This window comes from Vanellus vanellus, assembly GCF_965231255.1.
Source record: "Vanellus vanellus genome assembly, chromosome: 30".
NCBI lineage: Eukaryota > Metazoa > Chordata > Aves > Charadriiformes > Charadriidae > Vanellus > Vanellus vanellus.
Genome location: NC_138935.1, coordinates 1,542,535 through 1,562,272, shown reverse-complemented (window position 1 = coordinate 1,562,272; position 19,738 = coordinate 1,542,535). Strand labels below are relative to the sequence as shown.

The window sequence follows — 19,738 nt, the reverse complement described above, 5'->3', positions numbered from 1 at the left end:
GACGGCGAGGGGCGGGGCAATCCGCCTTGGCCACGCCTCCGCAGTCTCATTGGCTGCTGCGGCAGAGGCGGTGCGTAACGGAAGGCCGGGAGGACGGCATGGGCGGGGCGCTGCCATAACGGACTGGCGCCAATGAGGAGGAGGAGCGCCCGTGATTGACACCGCGTCCCGCCTCCTGGGGCGGGCGTTGGGAAGGTTTCCCCCCCCCGCGGCGGGAGAACGCCCAACAGCCAATGACATGTGGCGGCTGTCAAAACCCCGCCCTCGCCGAGCCGTGGTCGGCGGAGAGCGAGAGACGGGCAGCTCTCTCCTCCAATGGGGCGTCGAGGAGCCGGGTCTCTCACAGGGGCGATGGCAGCCGGGGTGCTGAGGGGAGCTCTCGGCCCCGGCTGCCCCGGGGCTCCCCTTGGGCCTCTCCCAGCCTCCGGGACTCCCCTCAGACCCCCCAGGCTCCCCTTATGCCTTCCCCCAGCTCCCCTCAGACCCCCCCAGATTCCCCTCAGACCCCCCCGGGTTCCCCTTAGGCCTCCCCCTGCCTCCTCTCGCCCCCCCATGCTCTCCCACCTTCACAGCTCCCCTCCTCCCCCCCCAGGGCTCCCCTCTGACTCCTGCCACCTTCACCCCCCAACCCCGGGGGGGAGCTCCATCCCCCCCATCTGCCCGCTGATGCCCCAGCTCAGAGCAGGATCCACCCATGCAGGTATGTGCAAACCACGACGACCACAAGCTTTACCTCAGCATCCCTCTTTATTGTCCCGGCCCCGACACAACCCACCGCCTCCCCTGCCACGAGCAAGAGCCCTCCCCAAGGAACGACACCAGCCATCACCAGGGGGGGGACATGGGCTGGGGGTTCTGCAGGTAGGACATCACCACGGCCGAGATGGAGAGCCTGGAGGGAGGAGAGACACCAGCCCGGGCTTCAGAGACCCCCGCAAAACCAGGACGGTCTCCCCGCTGTCCCCTCCACAGGGGATGCGGCATCCCGGGGCCAGATCCGGAGCCACCGGCACTTACATGAAGCTGCTCATCATCTGCTTGGTGTCTTCGGAGCTGCGGGAGTTGGCGAAGCTGATGAAGGAGCAGTAGACGGCGATCCAGGCACACCACTTCAGCTGCGGGCAGAGGGGTACGGTGTGGGGACACCTTGAGGACAGTGCCTGTACCCCCCTGAGCCCCCAGGGACAGCCCCTGTCCCCGTGAACGCCCTAGGGATGGTCTCTGTCCCCCTAAACCCCCCTGGGGATGGTCTCTGACCCCCCCTTAGGACGGTCCCTGTCCCCCCGACCCCCCTGGGGACAGTCCCTGTCCGTTCCCCCCCCCCCCGACCACCTCAAAATCCCCTGGGGCTGGCCCCTGTCCCGCTGAACCCCCTGCTGATGGTCCCTGTCCCCCTGAATCCCCCTCGGGGACAGCCCCTGTCCCCATCTTGTCCCTCGACCGCTCCACCCACACCCCCCCGGGGATGGTCCTGTGCCCCCACAGCCCTCAGCCACCCCTGAACCCCCCTGGGGACCATCCCCACCCCACAAAATACCATCCCACCGCCCACCCCTGGGCCAGGGCCTGAGCCCCCCCCCCCCCCGGGCAGGTCCCCCCCCCCGCCCCGTGCGGTGCCGGTGCCCCCCCCCGGTGCCGGTATCGGTACCGGTGCCCCCACCTTGAGCATGAGCCCGCACATGCTGAAGACCATCCCCAGCAGGTTCATGTAGTCGGGCGTGGGGTCCTCCAGCGCCGGGTTGGTCTCGGTGGCCGGCGGCTTGTACCTGGGGACGGCGCCGTCAGGCGGCACGGGGGCCCGGTTCCCCTCCCGGTTCCCCTCCCGGTTCCCCTCCCGGTTCCCCTGGTCACCCCCCAGTTCTCCTTCCGGGTCCCCCGCCCGGTTCCCTCCAGGTTCCCCCCCGGTTCCCCTGGCGGTTCCCTCCCGGTTTTCCCCCTCCGGTTCCCCCTCCCGGTTCCCTCCGTTCCCCTTCCCGATTCCCTCGGTCCCCTCCCGAGTCCCCGCCGCGGTTCCCTCCGTTCCCCTTCCCGGTTTCCCCTCCCGATTCCCTCGGTCCCCCCCCCGGCCCCACCTGGCCACCCGCGCCGGCCGCCGCGGGTCCGCCATGCCGCCCCGCCGCCCGCTTCCGCCGCCGCCGCCGGAAGAGGCGCCGGTCCCCGGTCCCGGTCCCGGTTCCGGTCCCGCTCCGCCATGGCCTTCCCCCGGCCGCGGCCCGCCCGCCCCGAGCTGCCGCAGCGGCGGGTGCGAACGCTGGAGTGCGGGCAGGGCGCGGTGCGGGCCGTCCGCTTCAACGGTGCGGGGAGACGGGAACGGGGACCGGGGGGAGGAACGGAGACCTGGGATCCATCCCGGGGGGAGGAACGGGGACCGGTGGGGAGGAATAGGGGGACCCTGGCCCCATTCCGGGGGAAGGGACGGGGGGACCCGGGTCCAATACCACGGGGAGGAACCGAGATCTGGGCTCCATCCCGGGGGGAGGAACGGGGGGGACCCGTTGGGAGTTGGATTAGGTGATCTCTAGAGGTCCCTTCCAACTCTGACAATTCCGCGATGCCGTGACCTGGCCCCATCCCAGGAGGGAAGAACGGGGGGACCCGGGTCCAATCCTGGGGGGAGGAATGGGGATCCAGGCTCCGTCCTGGGGGGAGGAACGGGGGGACCCAGCCCCATCCCGGGGACCCCCATCTCCTTGATCCCCTTCCAGTATTGAGGATGATCCCACTCCCTGTCCCCATCCCAGGGCAGGGGGGAAAGGGAACCCGGGCTCCTGTCCCTGGGGGGGAAACTGGGAACGGCAGCTCTGGGGAGGGGGTGTCCATTTGGGGTGCTGGGGGGTCACCTCACCCCCCCAACCCCCCGCAGTGGATGGGAACTACTGCCTGACCTGCGGCAGCGACAAGTCCCTGAAGCTCTGGAACCCGCACAAGGGCACCGCACTGCGCACCTACCAGGGACACGGCTACGAGGTGCTGGATGCTGCTGGGTAAGGGACAGGGGGGCTGCGGGGACCCCCCACCACTTGGGGACCCCCCAGCCCCACTGACAGGGTGCCCTGTCCCCCCCCTTCCCCCCCCAGCTCCTTCGACAACAGCCAAATCTGCTCCTGTGGGGCCGACAAGACTGTGGCGCTGTGGGATGTGGCCACCGGACAAGTGGTCCGCAAGTACCGGGGACACGCGGGGGTGAGGACACAGGGGGCACCCCGAGGGGGAGGGGGGACAGCAGGGGTGGGGGTCTCTGGGAGTATTTGGGGGGGTTGGGGCTGCCTGCGGGGCGCTGACTTTCTGCTTCTTCTGCAGAAGGTGAACTGTGTCCAGTTCAATGAGGAGGCCACCATCATCGTGTCTGGTAAGGGGTTGGTCTTGGGGGGCCCTGCCAGCACCAAAGAGCCCCCCCCCGACACCCCTTTTTCCCCCTTTGCCCCCCCCAGGCTCCATCGACTCCACCGTCCGGTGCTGGGACTGCCGCTCCCGCCGCCCCGACCCCGTCCAGGTCCTGGACGAGGCTAAGGATGGTGTCTCCAGCGTGAAGGTCTCCGACCACGAGATCCTCTCAGGGTGAGGGACACGCTCAAGGGGAGACACGGCCAGCAGAGCCCCCCAATATCAGGGCCAGCAGGGACCCCCCCAGCACTAACGCCCCCCCCTCTCCGCAGCTCTGTGGACGGCCGTGTCCGACGCTACGACCTGCGCGCCGGCCAGCTCTACTCCGACTACATAGGGAGTGAGTGAGGGGGTGCGGGACGCCAGTGGGGAAGGAGGGGGTCCCAAGGCGGGGCGGGGGGGGGGATCCCTAAGCTGGGGAGGGCTCCCCGGGACACCCCCAAATTCCCATCTGCTTCCAGGCCCCATCACCAGCGTCTGCTTCAGCAAGGACGGGCAGTGTGCGCTGGCCGCCAGCCTGGACTCCACGCTGCGCCTGCTGGACAAGGAGACGGGGGAGCTGCTGGGAGAGTACGAGCCCCCTCCCCACGGCCCTGCGCCTCCCCGGGGGGGCTGTGGGGGGACCCTCCACCTCACCCCGTCATTGTTTCACACACACCCCCCAAAGGTACACGGGCCACCGCAGCACGGCGTACCGGCTGGACTGCGTGCTGAGCGAGCAGGACACCCACGTGGGCAGCGCCTCCGAGGACGGACACGTCTATTTCTGGGATCTGGTGGAGGTGAGCGAACAAAGGGTGGGGTGGGGTGGGGGTCCTGGGGGAGCCCCCCACATCCTGACGCACACACTTCCCCCCCGCCCCACAGGGCTCGCTGGCGCTCAGCCTGGCGGTGGGCCGCGGCGTGGTGCAGTCCCTCTCCTTCCACCCCACCCTGCCCTGCCTGCTCACCGCCACCGAGGGCCACGTCCAACTCTGGCGCGAGGAGACCTTTCAGCCCGAGGGGGACACTGCCACGTGAGGGTTGGTTTGGGTTTTATTTTTTTGGGGTGGGGGGTACCCACCTGCACCCCCCTCCCCGCTAACAAGGAATAAACCCGTGGTGCGGAGAAAATGCAGTGCTTTATTGAGGGCGCGCGGACCTCTGAGCAGCTCAAATAAATACAAGCGCTGGGGAGGGGAGAAGAGGCAGACAGTGCCCAAGGGGGACAGACGGTGCTGGTGGGGGACAGACGGATGTTCACAGGGGGACCCGGACAGGCGGACGGTGGGGTGGGGGTCCCAGCTCCCCCACTGCACTCCCTCTGGTTGGGGCAATCGCCCTCTTCCCTCCTGCTCTGCGCACTCTGGTGTTCAGGGAGCAGAGTCCGGGGGCGCCGAGAGGGGGAATCCCTGCAGAGGAACCAGGACATCGGCACCCCTAAAGCGGGAGCTTGGCCCCCCCGAGGTGGGGGCTCACCCCTCGTGATGTGGGGGGGCTCACATCCCCCCGGGGACACGCCACCACTGGTTCAGTCTCCCTGTGTCCCCGAGGGGAAAGCGTCGGCTCTCTGGGCGAATGTTTCCGCCACCAGCAGTGGAAAGACAAGGGAGGCGTCAGCATAGACCTGGGCGCAGAAAAGGGGGTGAGGGTGGGGAAATGCCCCCCCCCCCCCCCCCCCCAGCACCCCAAATTGTCCCCACCCCATCCCGGACCCCCACCCCACCTTGACAGGAGTGGCATCCATGCGGATCTTGCCCCAGGACACGGCCTCATCCGGCCGCGCTCCCGAGTCGGAGCCATCGAACTCCTGCGCCGTGTTGACGTAGACGGAGAAATTGGCCCCATTCCTCTGTGGAGCGAGGAGGGGGGTGAGTCTCCCTGTCCCTGGGGGTGCCCCACATCCCCTCCCCATCCTCTGGGACACGGGGGTGTCCCTGTCCCCCCTCACCATGAGGTTGGCGTTGGCGATGTGGTGCTTCACCAACCCCCCGCCCAGGATGATCATCCCCGTTTTCCTGGCGAAGATGGCCTGGGTGTTAATGAGGCGCAGGTCTGCGGGGGGAGATGGCTGTTAGGGGACCCCGATGTCAGGGGGGGGGGACCCCACCATCCGGGGGGGACACACACTCACCCTCCACAATGTCCAGCACCAGCCCCGGGCGCTTGTAGGAGTGGAAGAAGATCATGTCCCCCAGGGAGCCATCGGTGAGCGCCGGGCTCAGCACCGGGATGTTGTTCTGGAAAGGGGATGCGATGACGGGTGATGAGGGGATGGTGACACCCCCGGGAGGGGATGGTGACACCCCAGTGACCGTCACCGTCCCCACCTACCTTCTGCGCCCAGTAGCAGATGGACTCGGGGTTGTTGATCTCCTTCCCCAACCGCGCGATCATCCTGGAGGGAGTCCACCTCGTGCCCTGCTGGACCACCACGCTCAGGACCCCCAACTGGGGGGGGAAGGAGGCATCTGGGGCTCCCCCTCCCTGTGTCACCCCCGCCCCCCCAAAAGCCGGGGAGCACCCACGCGTCCGGGCTGCCCCCCCCCGACCTGCGTTTCTTGCTCGTCCACCATCTGCTCCAGGATAGGCATCAACCAGTCCTCAAACTTGCAATAGTTGTCATTGGGCACCAGCAGGTTCCCGATCCTGAGAGGGGGGACACGGGTTCAGCCCGGGAAGGGACATTGGTGTCCTGGGGGGACACCCCAGTGTCTGGGGGGGCACCCCGTACCTGTTGATGCCGTTCTGGCGCAGGTCCCGGCCCCGCAGGCTGAAGTCCCCGATGTAGGTGGGCGCCAGACACTTGATGAGATCCTCCTCCACCCCCCCGGCCGTCGTCACCAGCACGTCCACCTGTGTGTGTGTGTCCCGCCCCGGGGTGCAGACGGTGTCAGGACCTCGGGAACACCCTGGGACAACCGTGGGGAACCCCTACAGTGACCTGAGGGACCCCTCGGGGACAGGGCTGAGTCCCCAGGAACTTCCAGGACACCCCAGTGAGCAAACTGGGACCGCTGGGGACCCAGAGGGACCCCTTGGGAACAGGGCTGGGACCTCAGGGACATCCCAGGGAACCCACAGACCCCACTGGAACCCGAGGGACCCCTTGGGGACAGAGGTGGGACCTGAGGGACACCTTGGGGACATCAGAGACGACCTGGGGAGCGGTGCATCCCCCTGGGAACCCTACAGGGACCTCAAGGACAGGGACAAGGACTCCCCAAGGACCTGAGGGACACTTTGGGGACATCACAGACACTCCAGGCAGTGGTGCATCCTCGTAGGAACCCTACAGGGACCTCAGGGACAGAGTGGGGACCTCGGGGACACCCCGAGGACCTGAGGGGTCCCCAGAGGGACTTCGGCCACAGCCCCCCGGCGCAGACGGGACCCCAGACCCTGCCGCCACGCGAGGCGCCGGCTGTCCCCACGCCCCCCTCCCCTCCGCGGTGTCCCCAAGTGTCCCCTCGCACCATGTCGTGCTGCACCAGGTACCGGATCGTCTCCCTCACGCCGGAGCTGACGAGGTTGGAGGTGAAGCCCAGGAAGATGGTGCATCCCGAGGGCGGCCGCTGCCCCCCCAGCGCGGCCCGGGCCCGCTCCTCCTCGCTCAGCGGCTCCAGCTTCGCCGCGATCTGCCGGGGGGAGGGGGGGGAGCGGGGAGGGGGTCAGGACCGTCTCTGGCCGCGCCCCGGGACCCTCCCGGCCGCCCCCCGCCCCTGTCCCACCATCCGGTGGATCTCGGCGACGGCCTGGGCGAAGCTGGTGGCCTGGAAGCCGGTGGTGCGGAAAGAGCGGAGCAGGGCGGCGTGGTCCGGACCGCCGGAGAAGTCGTACCCGCGTACCGGGAGGCTTTCGGTCGGGAGGGGCCCGCTGGGCTTCAGCACGGCCCGTAGGGCCGCGGCGGGGGCCTGCCCCGGCGCCGCCATGGGGCTGTGGCCGCTTCACTCCGCCGCGCCGCCGCTGCGCGCTGCCATCTTGGCCCGGCCCCCCTCCGCCGGCGCCGCGTACTGCGCCTGCGCAAGGTCATCCTGGCCCGCCCTCCAGCACTGCGCCTGTGCGCTGCCATCTTGCTCGCCGCTCTCTCTGCCGTACGGCTGCGTGCCGCCATCTTGAAGGAGGGACGGTGGCCGCGGAGGGACAATAGACGCCCGGACGCGAAACGTCTCTACGCAGGCGATGGCGCTGGACCGGCGTGACCCCGAAACCGCCCCAAAACCGCCGAGACCCCCGCGGGGAGACGCAACCTCCTCTCCAGTCAAATCCTTTTAATACCCACCAACGGGCGGCAGCTCCCAGCCCTGCCAGGGGCCCGTCTCCTCCATGTTGGGGGACGCTGAGGGGTCCCTGCGCCAGGGAGCGGGGACAGACCCCCGCGGCGGCGGGGAGACCCCCAGTCCCGGCAGTCCCCCCTTCCCGGGCAGTGTGAGCACAGGGCAGCAGCAGCACATCAGGTCCGGAGCCTCCACACCTCGACCGAGAGGCCTCCGGAGGCGGCAGCCACCACATCGCCCTCCACACTGATCTGGAGGGGACGAGAGGGGCGTCAGCGGGGCGGGGGAGGCTGTTAGGGGACACCCCCTGCCCCGCGGGGACACCCCCCTCGTCCTGGGCACCAGCACGGTAGCAGCCACGGTGGGGCTGAGGTGGGGGAAGCTGAGACAGATGCACACGTGTGTGCAAGAGGTGGTGTGTGTGTGCACACGTGTGTGCGAGGGGGGGGTCTCGCCTCCTTACCCCATTGAGGACATCGTCGTGCGTCCAGGAGCAAATGGTGCGGGGAGGGTCCGTAGGAACGTGTATCTACAAGAGAGCGAAAGCCGTTCGCAGCCCTCCAGACCCCCACAGAGGGGTCAGTGGGACCCCCCCCCAACCCCGTGTGGGGACCCCCCTCCAGCCCGGTGCAACGAGACGGGAACGGAGGGACGCTCACCCGCAGTGTCCTGTCGGTGGATGTGGTGTAGAGGGACCCCAGCGAGTGCCAGAGCCCCGTGATCTGCAGCCGGTGCCCCACATCGAAATACTGCAGGAAGGGAAACACGAAAACAGACTTTGAGGCATCAGAGGGGCAGAGGGCGACCCCCCCGCACCCCCTAAATTCCCCTCGGGGTCCCTACCCGGGCGGGCTGGAAGCTGCCGGTGCTGTTCCCAAAGACGTACACCCGGCCCTGGTTGTCCCCGGCCCAGAGCTGTGTCCCCCGGTATGACATAGAGAGCAGGTAGTTTTCCAGCTGGGGAGGGAAAGCAGAGAGGCGTTGGGCCGCAGGAGACAGGGGACAGAGCCACCGGGGGCCCCCAGCGGGTTTGGGGGGTCAGCGGGACCCACCTGCAGCCGCTGGAGGACCCCATCGGCCCGTCGGTCGAAGACGACGAGGGTCCGGTCCTCACTGCCCGACACGATGAGCCGGTCGTCGGCTGCCAGGGACAGGACGGCACTGGCGTGGGGCTTGTAGCTGCGCACCAGGGCCTGACCAGCTGCCGGAGAAAGGGGGTTCAGCCCAGGGGATCCCCCCCAGCCATTCCCCCCTCCCTTCCCTGCTGGGGATCCCCGACCCCAAGGCAGGACCGACCTCGGGGGTCGTAGACTGTCACTGTCTTATCGTAAGTCCCGGTGACGAGGACGTCGGGGCGGTAGGAGAGGCACAGCACAGCCGCTTTCTCCCTGGGGGTGAGTGGAGGGTTGGGGTCAGCCAAGGCACCCCCTAAAAGACCCCCTCCTCCCGGACACCCCCCCCAAGGTGTTACTTGATCTCCCCAAACTGCTGCCCCTCCGTCTCCAGGTCCCACAGCTTCACCGTACTGTCCCAGGAGCCTGAGCACACCTTGTTGTCTCGGGAGGCCAAACACCAGACCCAGCCCTGCGAGGGAGAACCCAAACACACAACCGGTCCCGAAACCGCCCCAGGACCCCCCCCAACGGTTCCCCAAGGAGGGGAACTGAGGCGTAGGAGCAGGGGGATAACACCTGTGCCCTCCTACCTTGTGCGTCCCGTTGCGCTCGGTGCCCAGCGCCTTCACCAGCACCTTGCCGGGGGCCCGGCCCAACTGCCGCAGGTCCCACAGGTTGACGTTGCGGTCGCGGGCGCCCGAAACACAGAGGGTCCCTCCCTGCCAGGCGGAGGGGACAGGGGTGAGGTGGGGGCCCCCTGCCACAGAACGGGGGGGATCCCCCCCCCCCCCCCCCCCCCCCATCCCAGGCCTGGTGCATCCCTACCTGCAGCAGGAGGACGGAATCGACGGAGGCGAAGTGCCCCTCGTCCAGGGAGAAGTGCTCCATGGGGGCCCCGCCGCCCCCCCAGCGCTGCAGGTGCTCCTCCAGGTCCACGCAGGCGGCTGACCAGTCAAACCCCTCCTCTGCGGGGAAAAAAGGGGGTGTTGGGGGGCTCCCACAAACTTATGGGGGGTGAATTTGGGGCACTGGGGGGGATTTGGGGCACTGGCAGGGGTCCCCAACCCATCCCCTTCACCCCATGCGGCGCCCTGTAGCCAACAGAGTGGGAGGAAATGGGGTGTTGGGGGGGGGTTCCAATCCACTGGGGGGAATTGGGGAGGGGGTCCCCAACCTGCCATAACGAGATAAGGGGCAGAGAAGGTCCCAAACTCCTCACATTTACCCTCCGCAGCACCCCACAGCCCCCTTAGTGTGGGCAGAGCCAGGAAAACAGAGTATTAAGAACGTCCCCAGTCCGCCACAAAGAAAATTTTTGGAGTTCCCGTGAGGAAACAGAGCGGGGTAGAGGGGAAATCCTGTCATCCCAACACACCCCACCTCCCCCCAGACCCAGACCTACCTTCCAGGACGGGGAAATGGCCGCGGGCGCTGCGCTGTAGACGGAGCCGCCAGGCCACGGCATCCCGGGCCACCTCCCGCAGCGCCCGGCAGACGTGGGGCAGAACTGCCTGCACCTCCCGTGCCCCCAGGTACCCGCAAATCTCCAGCAGCAGCTCCAGTGGCAGCGACAACAGCCCCCCCGCGGCTCCCCCCGGGGCTGAAGCGGCCGCCACAGGCGGCCGCTTCAGCCCCAGGGGGGGCCGCGGGGGGGGAACGGGAAGACTGGGTTCCAGTGGTGGCGGTGGGGGGCACCCTGGGGGGGTCCCCGACCCCCGCAGTCGGGTGACGTACTCCTGCGCCTGCCGATCGGGGTCGTCGGGCGCGGGGGCCCCCTCCATGGCTGCCGGGGGGGATGTGTCAGGGGGGCCCCCAGTCCACATTACTGCCTCTCCCCCCAGCCTTATAATACGGGGATTCACCTCAAATTGGGACCCCCACCCCAACAGCGAGGGCCCCCAAAGCCCCGGTAACCGGGACCCACCCCCCCCCAACCCATATCCCCCCAGAGGGCCGATACCAGGTCTCCCACTCCCCACTGGGATCCCACCGGTATCCGACCCCCCCCCCCCCCCCCGGCCCTACCGAGATCCGGTACCGCCCTCCCCCCGCCCCAGAACCCACCCAAAGCGCCGGTACCGGACCCAGCCCTGGTGCAAGATCCCCTGCTACTGAGCCCCACCGCACCCTAATTGGATCACCCAACGCCCCGATCCGCCCCCCCCCCCGAAAGCCCCCGGTACCGGCCCTCCCGCTCAATGGGATCCCCCGACACCCAGACACTCCCTGAACTCCCGATACCGGGACCCGCCCCAGCACCTGAGTCCCCCCAGCACCGGTACCGGAACCTCCTCAAAGTCCCGTTCCTGCCCCCTCACTACCCCCCCAACCCCCCCACCATGTTTGGGGTCCCCCCAGCCCCCCCCTCATTACCGGGGCCCGGCCCGGCCCCGCCGCGTCCCGTCTCCACGGCCACGGCGGGATCCACTTCCGGTGCGCCGCACCGCCCCCACGTGACCCACACCTCACCAATGGGAGTGAGAGGCGCGTAGCGACGTCATCCAGCGGCGCCGGAAGGGCCGCACGTGTGGCGGCCGAGCCGCCGGGAAGGGCCGCTGCAGTCCCGGGAGGGGGAAGAGATACCCTCCCCGTTCCCCCACCCCCCCCACCCGCGGCGGGAACAAACGGCACCGAGACGGCGGACGGTCAACAACGGACTCTTTTTTTTTTTTTTTTTTTTTTTTTTTGCCGAGCAGGAGCGAGGGGGCGCGGCACAACCGGGCCCGCCGCCCCCCGCCCCCCCCCCCCCCCCCCCCGCCGCCTCCCCGCCCCCCCCCGCGCCCTGTAAACGGTAAAAAACGGAACAAAACGGGGGAGGGGGAAAAGAAAACAAAAACAAAAACACGAGAAACGTGGCACCGACTCGCTCACGACGAAGCACAACGGAGGCGGCTCGGCCCCCCCCGGCCCCCCGCCCCCCCCTCCCAGGGGCCCCCCCCAAACCCCCCCCCGCCCGGGGCTGCTCTATACGTTCCTATAGGTTTATCTCCATAAACGTGCGCATGGGTACGGGGTGGGGGGGCACCATGCGGGGGGGGGAGAACGGGAACATCCTACAGTGGAATAAGAGCGGGGGGAAGGGAGTTTCATCACCACCCCCCCGAGGCCACCCCCATTTTTGGACCCTTTTGCCCCGATTTTTGCTTCCCCCCCACACCCCGGGGTTTGGGGCGCCCCCGCCACGGGTCCATCCCCCCACCCCCGCGGCTACCACGGCCCACCCCCCACCCCCACAGTCCCTCCCCCCCCGGGGGTGAAACCGATCTCGGGGGACGGGGAAACCGGAGATGGGGCGGGGGGAGGGTGTCACCGCACCGTGGTTTCCCCCCCCCTCCCGCGGCTCCTCCCGCCCCCCCGAACCCCCCCGGGTACGGCGCGGGGGCCGCCCGCTCACAGCCGCCGTCCCGACGGCCTCCCGGCGCCGACCTGCGGGAGAGGGGAGAAGGGACAGGGGTCAGGGGGGGTCTGTCCGTCCGGTGGGGGGGGTCCATCTGTCCGCTCCCCCCTTTTTTGGGGGTGCTGCCCCCCCCCCCGGACCTGGTTCCAGTGCCTCCGGCTGACTTAGACCCCATAAAACGCCGCCAGCCGGTCCTTGAGCAGGGGTGGGAACTGCTCCGAAAACTGCTGCCAGTTCTCCTCGCCCACCTGGTCCTTGAAGCCGTGGAGGATCTGGAGGGGGGGTGGAAGGAAGGGGGTTAACAACGAGGGGGGGCCCTTCTAAACCCCCCTCTCAAGCAGTAGAGGGGTGTCCCCCCCTTTTACCCCTCACTGACCTTATAGAACATGTCCCGCAGGTCGTCCTTGGGGCTCACCCAGGACGCGACGGCATCGCAGAAGAATATGAAGTCCTGGGGGGGGAATGGACACGGAGGGGGGGAGGGGGAAGATAGACATGGGGGTGATAAGGGGACAAAATAGGGGGGTGATAAGGGGACAAAATAGGGGGGTGATGGGGATAGGCACCCCCTCATTTTGCGTAGAGCCAGGCTGCAATTGAGTCGTGTCATGTCCCCCCCCCAAATCTCCCCCTTCCTCGTGCTGGTGGCTCATGGGCAACCACCATCCCCTGCCCCCCAAATTACTTGGTGTCCCCCCCCCAGTACCTGCACAACCCCCCCGGGGTTCACCCCGATCATCACACAGATGCCGCGGAAAGCCGAATCCTTCTCCTCGTTGTCTCGGATGTTACGGAGAGATGTGCACCTTAAGGTGAAAGAAGGGGGAATTGGGGTTCATTCCCCCCCCCGTTTTGCCTCCTGGGGGGTCATGGGGACCCCCCAGAACAGCATCCCCCCCACCCCAAACTCACCAGGGCCGGATGAATTGCTGCAGCATGGGGGCCACCTCCTGCGGGCAGACAAAGCCCAGACGGCCGATGGTGATGGCTGCGGGCAGAGGGAGGGAAGGGGGAGTTTGGGGGGGGGGCCAACAGCAAATAGACATCCCCCCACCCCAGAACCCCCCCCAACCTGGGGGTCTCGCTGTGCCCCCTTCCCCAGCCTCACCCGTGTTCTCCAGGAGCGTTTTGGGGGTGTTGGGGCGGTTGATGATCTCCACCAGGTTGTTCAGGACCATCTGGACGTAGGGCTGCATCTCTGCCCCTGCCGGGAGGGGATGACAGGGGTGGGGGGGTTGTCAGGGTTGGGGGGATGGGGGGGTCTGGACTGAGCTCCTGGGGGGCTTGGGGGGGGATGGGAAACAAGGCACTCACCCATCTGCATGCAGATCTCCCCGATGGCCCAGGTCGCGTTGTTGCAGACGGAGATGAACTCGGGGTTGAGGTTGGTGCCCAGGATGGGCATGAACTCGGCTGGGGGGGAGGGGGGGTCAGCAGCAGGTGCCCTCACCCCCTGCCCCCCAGCATATCATTCTGGGGTCCCCCCGCTTCCCCCCCCTTCCTCCGCAGCCCCAGCACCCACCGATGCAGGGCTTGACGTGCACGAAACAAGCCTTGGTGAGGTCTCCCAAGAGGGCGAAGGAGCTCTGCCGCACCTCGGGCATGGTGTCCTGCGGGGAGCGGGCAGGGGGTGAGCGCTGGGGGGGTCCCGGTGGCCCCTAAGCCAGGGCAGGGGGGAGTCCCGGGGGGGTCTCCTCACCTGCATGCACTGGAAGAGCAGAGTCATGATGTTGCTGCGAGCCACCAGCTGCTCCACGTGGCAGCCGAGACCCTCAGCCAAACCGCTCAGCAGGTCCAAAGCCACGATCATGAAGTCCTTGTCGGGGGCTTCGTACTGCTCGGGGTGCTGGTTGTACATCTGTGGGGACAGAGGGGGGGGCCACGGTCACCCCACGGGGCGGGGGGAGGATCACAACCCCACAGTGCCCGGGCAATGGGGGGGCTGCGGCTCACCATGGCCTGAGCCAGCGTCTTCTGGACCAGGGTGACGCAGCGCTGGTAGACGGGCTCGCAGTAGGGCAAGAAGCCGCTCTGCAGGGCGGTGGCCACCGAGGACAGGCACTGCGGATGGGGAGGGGAACAGAGCAGGGGGGTGGGAGAGGGGCAAGGGGATGGAGAACCCCCCTTGCCGCCACCCTCCGCGCCCCACGGCTCACCTCCAGCAGCGGGAAGAGGTCTTTGTCCTCATCCTTCAGCTCATTCCACTTCTGGATGAGCGGAGGCATCAGCTTCTGGATGTACTCCTGTGCCGCAGGGAGAGAGAGACGCTGTCATGCGGAGGGAGGGGGGACGTGGGGCAGGGACATGGGGAGGGGGGGGCGGGGGGCTGCTCCCCCTCAGCCCAGGGACCATCAGACCAAAAGAGATCCACATCGGGAATTCGGGATTCGAATGTCTGTTGTCACTTGTCATCACTGGTCCCAGGCTGGGGTATGGGGAGGGGGATGCGCTGGGGGGGGGGGGGCAGGGATCCCCCTGGGATGGGGACACCCCACATCGTACCGGCTGGTTGAGGTGGTGCCCCACGGAGTCGGCGAGGGTCCCGATGGCGTCGTAGAGGATCAGCAGGTTCTTGTGCTGGTACTTGCCGAAGGCGAAGACCAGCGTGTCCAGGATGAAGCTGAGGTACGGCACCAGCTCCGTGCAGGCCTCCTCCTCCAGCGTGGCGAAGGCGCTGCGGGGGGGTGGGTAAAAAAGGGTCAGCAACCCCTCCCCCGAGTCAGGACTAAGCCCCCCACAGACCCCCGCTCTGGGTCAGACAGTACGAATACGCCATCATCACAGCGACTCAATACATCAAATTGCTCATCCCGCCCAGAAACGCGAATCCAGCAGATCGTGCCCCAAAAGAACCGCCACGGGCGGCCCCAAAATCACGTGTGTCCCCCCTCTCCCCCCAGCCCTTACCTGCACGCCGCCTCCTGCACCCGCTTGTTGCTGTCGAGGATGCGCTTGAGCAGCTCAGTCATGAGGGGCTTCAGGTACATGTCGGGGGGCTGGCTGACCACCCAGTGGGCGTAGCGGCTCAGGGTCCAGCAGGCGATGGAGCGCACCAGCGCCTTCTTGTCCGACAGGCATTGGATGAGGTGGGGGATCAGCTCCGGCAGGTAGGGCACCATGCCCTGCATGCAGCCTGGGGGAGGGGGGGGCACAGGGCGGCTCAGAGACCCCCGGCGCCGGCACGGTGGTGGCTCAGGGACTGGCCAGGGGCAGGTGGTGCGGCACCCACCTTCCGCGATGGCCCCCAGGACGAGGATGCCGGACTCCTTGATGACCCACTCGGGGTGGAAGAGGAGCTCCTTGAGCAGCGGGAGGAGGTGGGGGAGCAGCTCTTCCCGGAAGACGTTGGCCAGGACGTCCAGCGCAGCAGCCGAGCACTTCCCTGCCAGGCAAGCAAGAGGGGACGGGGTTAATCCCTCCCGAACAGGCACCATCTCACCTCGGGGTTTAATTAACCCCAGGGTTCACCGCAGGACCCCAAACCCGGGGCCGGGACCCTCCACAACGAGCCCGTACTCAGGTTCCAGTCTGAGAGTGTGTCATCGTCGTCCTCATCCTCCACGTCATCGGGGTCCTGCGGCCGCTCCTCCTCGTGCTGCAGCGTCACCGTGCGAGACTTGTGGAAGCGGGGCTTGATGTCCTGCTCGCTGTCAGGAATGGCCTCGTCCTCCTCCACGTCACCCTGTGGGGACAGGGGACATAGCGTCACACCATGGGGACCCCCAAACCACCCATCCCGGGGACCACCGGCCCTCAGGGATCAGACAGTACGAACACAACAGCCATCACCGGCATCAGCTCTGAATCTGTCATCACGTCCAGGAGGTCTTGGGGCAGCTCCTGTCTCACCCCAGTCCCTCCAGTTTACCCAGTACCACCCCCAGAGCTGGGGGAGGGATAGGGAACCAGGCGCTCTTGCGTCCTCACCCCGACATCGTACCTTGAGCAGGATGATGTCAATCTCCGAGTACTTCATGCCGTTCACCAGGATGGGGATGAGCCTGTGGGGGGGGGGGAGTGGGCAAAAAGGGGGGAATTGAGGGGGTGGGGAAGGGTCTTGGTGGGGGCAGGGGGGTCTGGGGGACGAGAAGGGACCGTCCCGAGCACTCACTGCACCAGGTGGGAGGTCAGCACCTCCTTGCAGATGGGCTGCTCGGCCAGCGTCAGCCAGAACTCGCAAGCCTCCAGCGCCACGTTCTCGTCGCTGTCCTGCGTCCGCTGCAGCATGTACTGCAGGGGGAAAGGAACCGGGAGGAGAGGGGGGGCACATCAGCGCCCCCCCAACTCGCCCACCCGGGGGTCCCCTGGACCCTTTTGCTTGCCCCCGATGTCCTACCTGGATGATGCTGTGCATGTGGGGGATGAGGCGGTCAATGCGGACCTCCAGCAGCATCACCAGCGCGCGGCACACGTTCTTCCGCACCTCGGGGTCCTCGTCCACCGCCAGGGCAAAGAGGTGCTGGTGGGGGGGACGACACACACGTAGGAGCCCACTCACCCCTGACTGCCCTCAGGGCTCCTCTCGGGGGGCTCTAGGGGGGTTCCCCCCGCCCGGCCACTCACCTCGATGAAGGTGTCAATGTTCTCCATCAGTGCCTGAGCCCGGTCCATGATGAACTGGTTGACGCAGGCGATGGCGTGGGACCTGGGGGGACACAGACCATGGCGGAGGGGGTGTGTCATCTGACAGGCTCGTTAGCTAACGATGGGGAGCCGGGAGGGGGGGGTCAGCCCAGCCGCCTGCCCCTCCTGGACCCCACGGCGCTGAATTAACTCATGAGAGGGAAACCCAGACCTGGGGACACACGCGGGGTCCCCATGGGGTGATGTGGGGACACAGGGATGGGCTGAGCTGGAGCTGCCCGGTCTGGGGGGGGGCTCAAATCCCCACGTCACCCCAATGGGGCACAGATGGAGCCGGACCACCCTCATGGGGGGAAGGACAGGGACAAGGGGACCCCGAGGCAAACCACAACCAGTGGCAGGGGGCAGAGAAACAGCTCGTTTCCCACCCCAGCTCGTTAAATAGCACAGCCCCCCCAACACTCTCACCCTAGCTTGGCCCCCCCTGACCCCTCTGTACCCAATCGTGAGGCCGTAGGGGGAGAAGCGTGTCCCCCCCCAGCACACCCATACCTGATCTTGGGACTGCAGTGCTTGAAGAACTGGAGGAACTTGGGGATCATGACGTTGAGGGGCCGGTTGAGCGCATCGCTGTCCAGGAGCTCGGAGGAGTCCTCGCAGATCTTCTGCAGGGCCCCAAACGCCCCCTGCGTGCCAGAGGGGGGGTCAGTGCCGGCCGCGGCCCCCCCCGACCCCCCCACCCGGCCACGCGCACCTCGCAGGTGTTGTAGTCCTCCGAGTTGAGCAGGTTGCAGAGCTGCGGCAGCAGCTCCGGCCACATCTGCAGCTCCCCCTTGGAGGCGATGGTGGTGATGAGGATGCCTGCGGGGGGTTTGTTAGCGCGGGGGGGGCCGGGGGTCCCCGGGGGAGCCCCTGCCCTGTCTCACCGATGGTGGCCCGGATGAGGGAGGAGGCGTCCCCGATGTTGTTGAGACACTCCTGCTTGATGAACTCGGCCACGGGCTGGGGGAAGCTCTGGTAGTGCGCCTTGACGTTGTTCTTCAGGATCAGGCCGCTGAGCGACCGCGTCGGCTCATCTTGGGGGGGGGGGGGAAATGAGTCGTTAACTGGGGGGGCCGCACCGTGCATCCCCTCCACTTCCACCTCCCTCAGCCTGAAACGGGCGGGCTCAGCTCCTGCATCCTCCTCTGCCACCCCCCAAATGTCACTGACAACCCCCCCCTGGGACGCAGGAGACCCCCAAACCCACCTTCGGACTTGAGCCGCGTCAGCACGAAGATCAGGTAGTTGTTGAAGTCGGGGAATTGGTTCAGTTGCTTCAGTTTCTGCCCCGGATGGTTAAGGACAGGGATGGGGACAGTGATGCTGCCCCAGATTAAGGTGGCCGAACCCCCTCCCCCCCCCCGGGCCCCCCTCCCCCCCGTTCCCCAGGTCCAGTCCCTCCAGAGCTCTACCCGGCCCCGTTTCTCGCAGCTGCTGAGCCGTTAACACAGAAAACCCCCAATTTCTCCTCAAATGGGGATGGTGTGTGTGCTGTCGTGTCATCCCCCCCCCATGGGGATCCCAAACCCCCCCAATTCCTCAGGATACGTCCTGCACGACGCGCTGAGTGGCCGTGTTGGGGGACTGCGAGTCCTTCAGCAGCTGCAGGACCTGCTGCAGGCCCTGCTCGTCCGGCTGCCAGTCCATGGCGGCGGCGGGGGGGGTCCCCCGGGGGGGGTCAGCAGCCGAACGGAGCGGGGGGAGCAGCACAGCCCCCGGATCCCTGCGGGGGGAGAAGTGGGACCGGGATCTAAGGCGAGCAGGAGCAGGCCACCCCCGGGATGATGCGCGGTTCCCAGGGGGGGGGGGAAGGACGGTCCTTCCCCCCCCCCGGGGGCCGTCCGAGCACGTGGGGACGGGGATGCCCCGTTAAAGGCGGGGGGGGGGGGGGGCAGATCTACCCCCCTCCCAGGCTATAAACGCCCCCGGCCCTGCCTCCCCCCGCCCCCGCACTTCCGTTTGCCCCCCGGTCCAGCTCCCCCCCCCGTTTGCTCCTCTCGCCCCCGTACGCTCCCCCCCCCGCCGCCGGCACCCCTCTCCCGCGGCACGGCCTCGCCTCCCCCCGTCCCCGAACCCCCAATTACCCCCCCGGCCCCCCAATTTCCCCCCCCTCAGGCCTCCTTCCCCCATCCTCCGCGCCCCCTCAGCCCGCTCCCGCCGGGCCTCCCCCGCCCGCCAGGCCCCGCGCCGCTTCCCAGCCGCCCCCGCCGGGCCGGTACCTACCGGGGGGGTGTTCCGGGGTTCGGGGAAGGGGTATGGGGTAGGGGGGGGCGGTCGGGGGAGGGAGGGAGGAAGGAAGGGGGGGGGGCTCGGGGCGGCCTCGGTGCACCGGCGCTGCCCGGAGGAGCGAGCGCGGCACGCGGGCGCTGACCCCCGCCGGCCACCGTCCGCCCCGCCGCGGGCACCACGTGAGCGCGCGGGAAGGACGGCGCCGCCTCACGTGGGCCGGAGGCGGGGCCACGTGGGGAAAGGGGAGCGGGAGGGGGGTGGGGAGGGCGGCTATGCGCATGCGCGGAACTCACCCGCCCGTCCCCGGCGCCAGACTGCGTCTCCCAGCGTGCACCGCGGCGCGGAGCGTACCACTGAGGTGGGCTGGAGGGGGATCGGGGGGCACTGGGGAGGGAGCAGGGGGTAGTGGGAGGACTGGGAGGGTGTTCAGGGGGCACTGGGAGGACCGGGAGAGGGATCGCGGGGCACTGGGGGGACTGGGAGGGGGATCAGGGTACACTGGAGGCACTGGGAGAGGAATGGGGGGGACACTGGGAGGGGGAATCAGGGGGCAGTGGGGGCACTGAGGGGGGAATCGGGGCACTGGGGGGACTGGGAGAGGGACCGGGGGGGAGTACTGGGGGGACTGGGAGGGGAATCGGGGTCACTGGAAGGGAATTCGGGGGCAGTGGCGGGACTGGGAGGGGTATCAGCATGCATTGGGAGTGTGTTCAAGGGGCACTGGGAGAGGA

General features: G+C 68.0%; 5 protein-coding genes across 8 annotated transcripts; 1 reads left to right on the top strand and 4 right to left on the bottom strand.

Annotated features, from left to right (window-relative positions):
* Positions 1-734: 734 nt before the first annotated feature.
* WDR83OS (WD repeat domain 83 opposite strand) lies at positions 735-2,202 on the bottom strand. Its single transcript, XM_082496690.1, has 4 exons — positions 2,073-2,202; positions 1,661-1,766; positions 1,018-1,115; positions 735-892 (listed from the first exon to the last, which is right to left on the bottom strand). Exons 1-4 carry the CDS (start codon positions 2,105-2,107, stop codon positions 826-828), a joined length of 306 nt encoding a protein of 101 aa, XP_082352816.1. The 5' UTR covers positions 2,108-2,202; the 3' UTR covers positions 735-825.
* WDR83 (WD repeat domain 83) lies at positions 2,114-4,491 on the top strand. The gene is made up of 9 exons (XM_082496689.1): positions 2,114-2,294; positions 2,864-2,984; positions 3,078-3,183; positions 3,301-3,349; positions 3,432-3,558; positions 3,657-3,724; positions 3,846-3,954; positions 4,052-4,166; positions 4,252-4,491. Exons 1-9 carry the CDS (start codon positions 2,192-2,194, stop codon positions 4,402-4,404), a joined length of 951 nt encoding a protein of 316 aa, XP_082352815.1. The 5' UTR covers positions 2,114-2,191; the 3' UTR covers positions 4,405-4,491.
* DHPS (deoxyhypusine synthase) lies at positions 4,487-7,355 on the bottom strand. 2 transcript variants are annotated; one of them, XM_082496687.1, is made up of 9 exons: positions 7,095-7,355; positions 6,840-7,001; positions 6,098-6,219; positions 5,916-6,012; positions 5,698-5,784; positions 5,498-5,603; positions 5,315-5,418; positions 5,090-5,215; positions 4,487-4,990 (listed from the first exon to the last, which is right to left on the bottom strand). In XM_082496687.1, the coding sequence occupies exons 1-9, from the start codon at positions 7,293-7,295 to the stop codon at positions 4,895-4,897; spliced, it is 1,101 nt and encodes a 366-aa protein (XP_082352813.1). In that variant the 5' UTR covers positions 7,296-7,355; the 3' UTR covers positions 4,487-4,894. The 2 variants fall into 2 exon arrangements, with proteins under 2 accessions (XP_082352813.1, XP_082352814.1); XM_082496688.1 differs by having other exon boundaries at positions 6,098-6,275; positions 7,095-7,221.
* Positions 7,356-7,603: 248 nt separating this feature from the next.
* FBXW9 (F-box and WD repeat domain containing 9) lies at positions 7,604-11,151 on the bottom strand. Its single transcript, XM_082496686.1, has 11 exons — positions 11,129-11,151; positions 10,158-10,538; positions 9,581-9,720; positions 9,346-9,474; positions 9,112-9,224; positions 8,937-9,028; positions 8,693-8,841; positions 8,484-8,597; positions 8,300-8,389; positions 8,104-8,169; positions 7,604-7,891 (listed from the first exon to the last, which is right to left on the bottom strand). The coding sequence occupies exons 2-11, from the start codon at positions 10,534-10,536 to the stop codon at positions 7,817-7,819; spliced, it is 1,347 nt and encodes a 448-aa protein (XP_082352812.1). The 5' UTR covers positions 10,537-10,538; positions 11,129-11,151; the 3' UTR covers positions 7,604-7,816.
* A 380-nt stretch (positions 11,152-11,531) lies between these two features.
* Positions 11,532-19,107, bottom strand: TNPO2 (transportin 2). 3 transcript variants are annotated; one of them, XM_082496637.1, is made up of 25 exons: positions 19,002-19,107; positions 18,327-18,501; positions 17,986-18,061; positions 17,663-17,812; positions 17,491-17,597; positions 17,289-17,422; positions 16,716-16,797; positions 16,489-16,611; positions 16,264-16,382; positions 16,093-16,153; positions 15,669-15,834; positions 15,382-15,534; positions 15,060-15,285; positions 14,655-14,826; positions 14,309-14,395; positions 14,106-14,213; positions 13,852-14,010; positions 13,675-13,762; positions 13,467-13,565; positions 13,261-13,356; positions 13,065-13,140; positions 12,859-12,958; positions 12,529-12,603; positions 12,293-12,424; positions 11,532-12,181 (listed from the first exon to the last, which is right to left on the bottom strand). In XM_082496637.1, exons 2-24 carry the CDS (start codon positions 18,423-18,425, stop codon positions 12,317-12,319), a joined length of 2,664 nt encoding a protein of 887 aa, XP_082352763.1. In that variant the 5' UTR covers positions 18,426-18,501; positions 19,002-19,107; the 3' UTR covers positions 11,532-12,181; positions 12,293-12,316. The 3 variants fall into 3 exon arrangements, 2 of the variants coding, with proteins under 2 accessions (XP_082352763.1, XP_082352762.1); XM_082496636.1 differs by having other exon boundaries at positions 13,065-13,356; XR_014270128.1 differs by lacking the exons at positions 11,532-12,181; positions 12,293-12,424 and having other exon boundaries at positions 12,534-12,603; positions 13,065-13,102.
* Between the last annotated feature and the right edge of the window lie 631 nt (positions 19,108-19,738).

Coding starts and splice junctions, on each gene's coding strand:
- WDR83OS (XM_082496690.1), bottom strand. CDS start 2,107: ATGGCGGACCCGCGGCGGCCGGCGCGGGTGGCCAG. Junction 1,767..2,072: donor CGGCCGGCGCGGGTGGCCAG/GTGGGGCCGGGG, acceptor CGCCGTCCCCAG/GTACAAGCCGCCGGCCACCG. Junction 1,116..1,660: donor TGTGCGGGCTCATGCTCAAG/GTGGGGGCACCG, acceptor CTCTGCCCGCAG/CTGAAGTGGTGTGCCTGGAT.
- WDR83 (XM_082496689.1), top strand. CDS start 2,192: ATGGCCTTCCCCCGGCCGCGGCCCGCCCGCCCCGAGCTGCCGCAGCGG. Junction 2,985..3,077: donor GAGGTGCTGGATGCTGCTGG/GTAAGGGACAGG, acceptor TTCCCCCCCCAG/CTCCTTCGACAACAGCCAAA. Junction 4,167..4,251: donor ATTTCTGGGATCTGGTGGAG/GTGAGCGAACAA, acceptor CCCGCCCCACAG/GGCTCGCTGGCGCTCAGCCT.
- DHPS (XM_082496687.1), bottom strand. CDS start 7,295: ATGGCGGCGCCGGGGCAGGCCCCCGCCGCGGCCCTACGGGCCGTGCTG. Junction 6,013..6,097: donor CGCCAGAACGGCATCAACAG/GTACGGGGTGCC, acceptor CCCCCCTCTCAG/GATCGGGAACCTGCTGGTGC. Junction 4,991..5,089: donor TGGATGCCACTCCTGTCAAG/GTGGGGTGGGGG, acceptor TTCTGCGCCCAG/GTCTATGCTGACGCCTCCCT.
- FBXW9 (XM_082496686.1), bottom strand. CDS start 10,536: ATGGAGGGGGCCCCCGCGCCCGACGACCCCGATCGGCAGGCGCAGGAG. Junction 9,225..9,345: donor AGCGCAACGGGACGCACAAG/GTAGGAGGGCAC, acceptor TCTCCCTCGCAG/GGCTGGGTCTGGTGTTTGGC. Junction 8,842..8,936: donor GACAGTCTACGACCCCCGAG/GTCGGTCCTGCC, acceptor TTTCTCCGGCAG/CTGGTCAGGCCCTGGTGCGC.
- TNPO2 (XM_082496636.1), bottom strand. CDS start 18,425: ATGGACTGGCAGCCGGACGAGCAGGGCCTGCAGCAGGTCCTGCAGCTG. Junction 17,598..17,662: donor CCTCATCCGGGCCACCATCG/GTGAGACAGGGC, acceptor AACCCCCCGCAG/GCATCCTCATCACCACCATC. Junction 16,154..16,263: donor CTGACCTCCCACCTGGTGCA/GTGAGTGCTCGG, acceptor CCCCCCCCACAG/GCTCATCCCCATCCTGGTGA.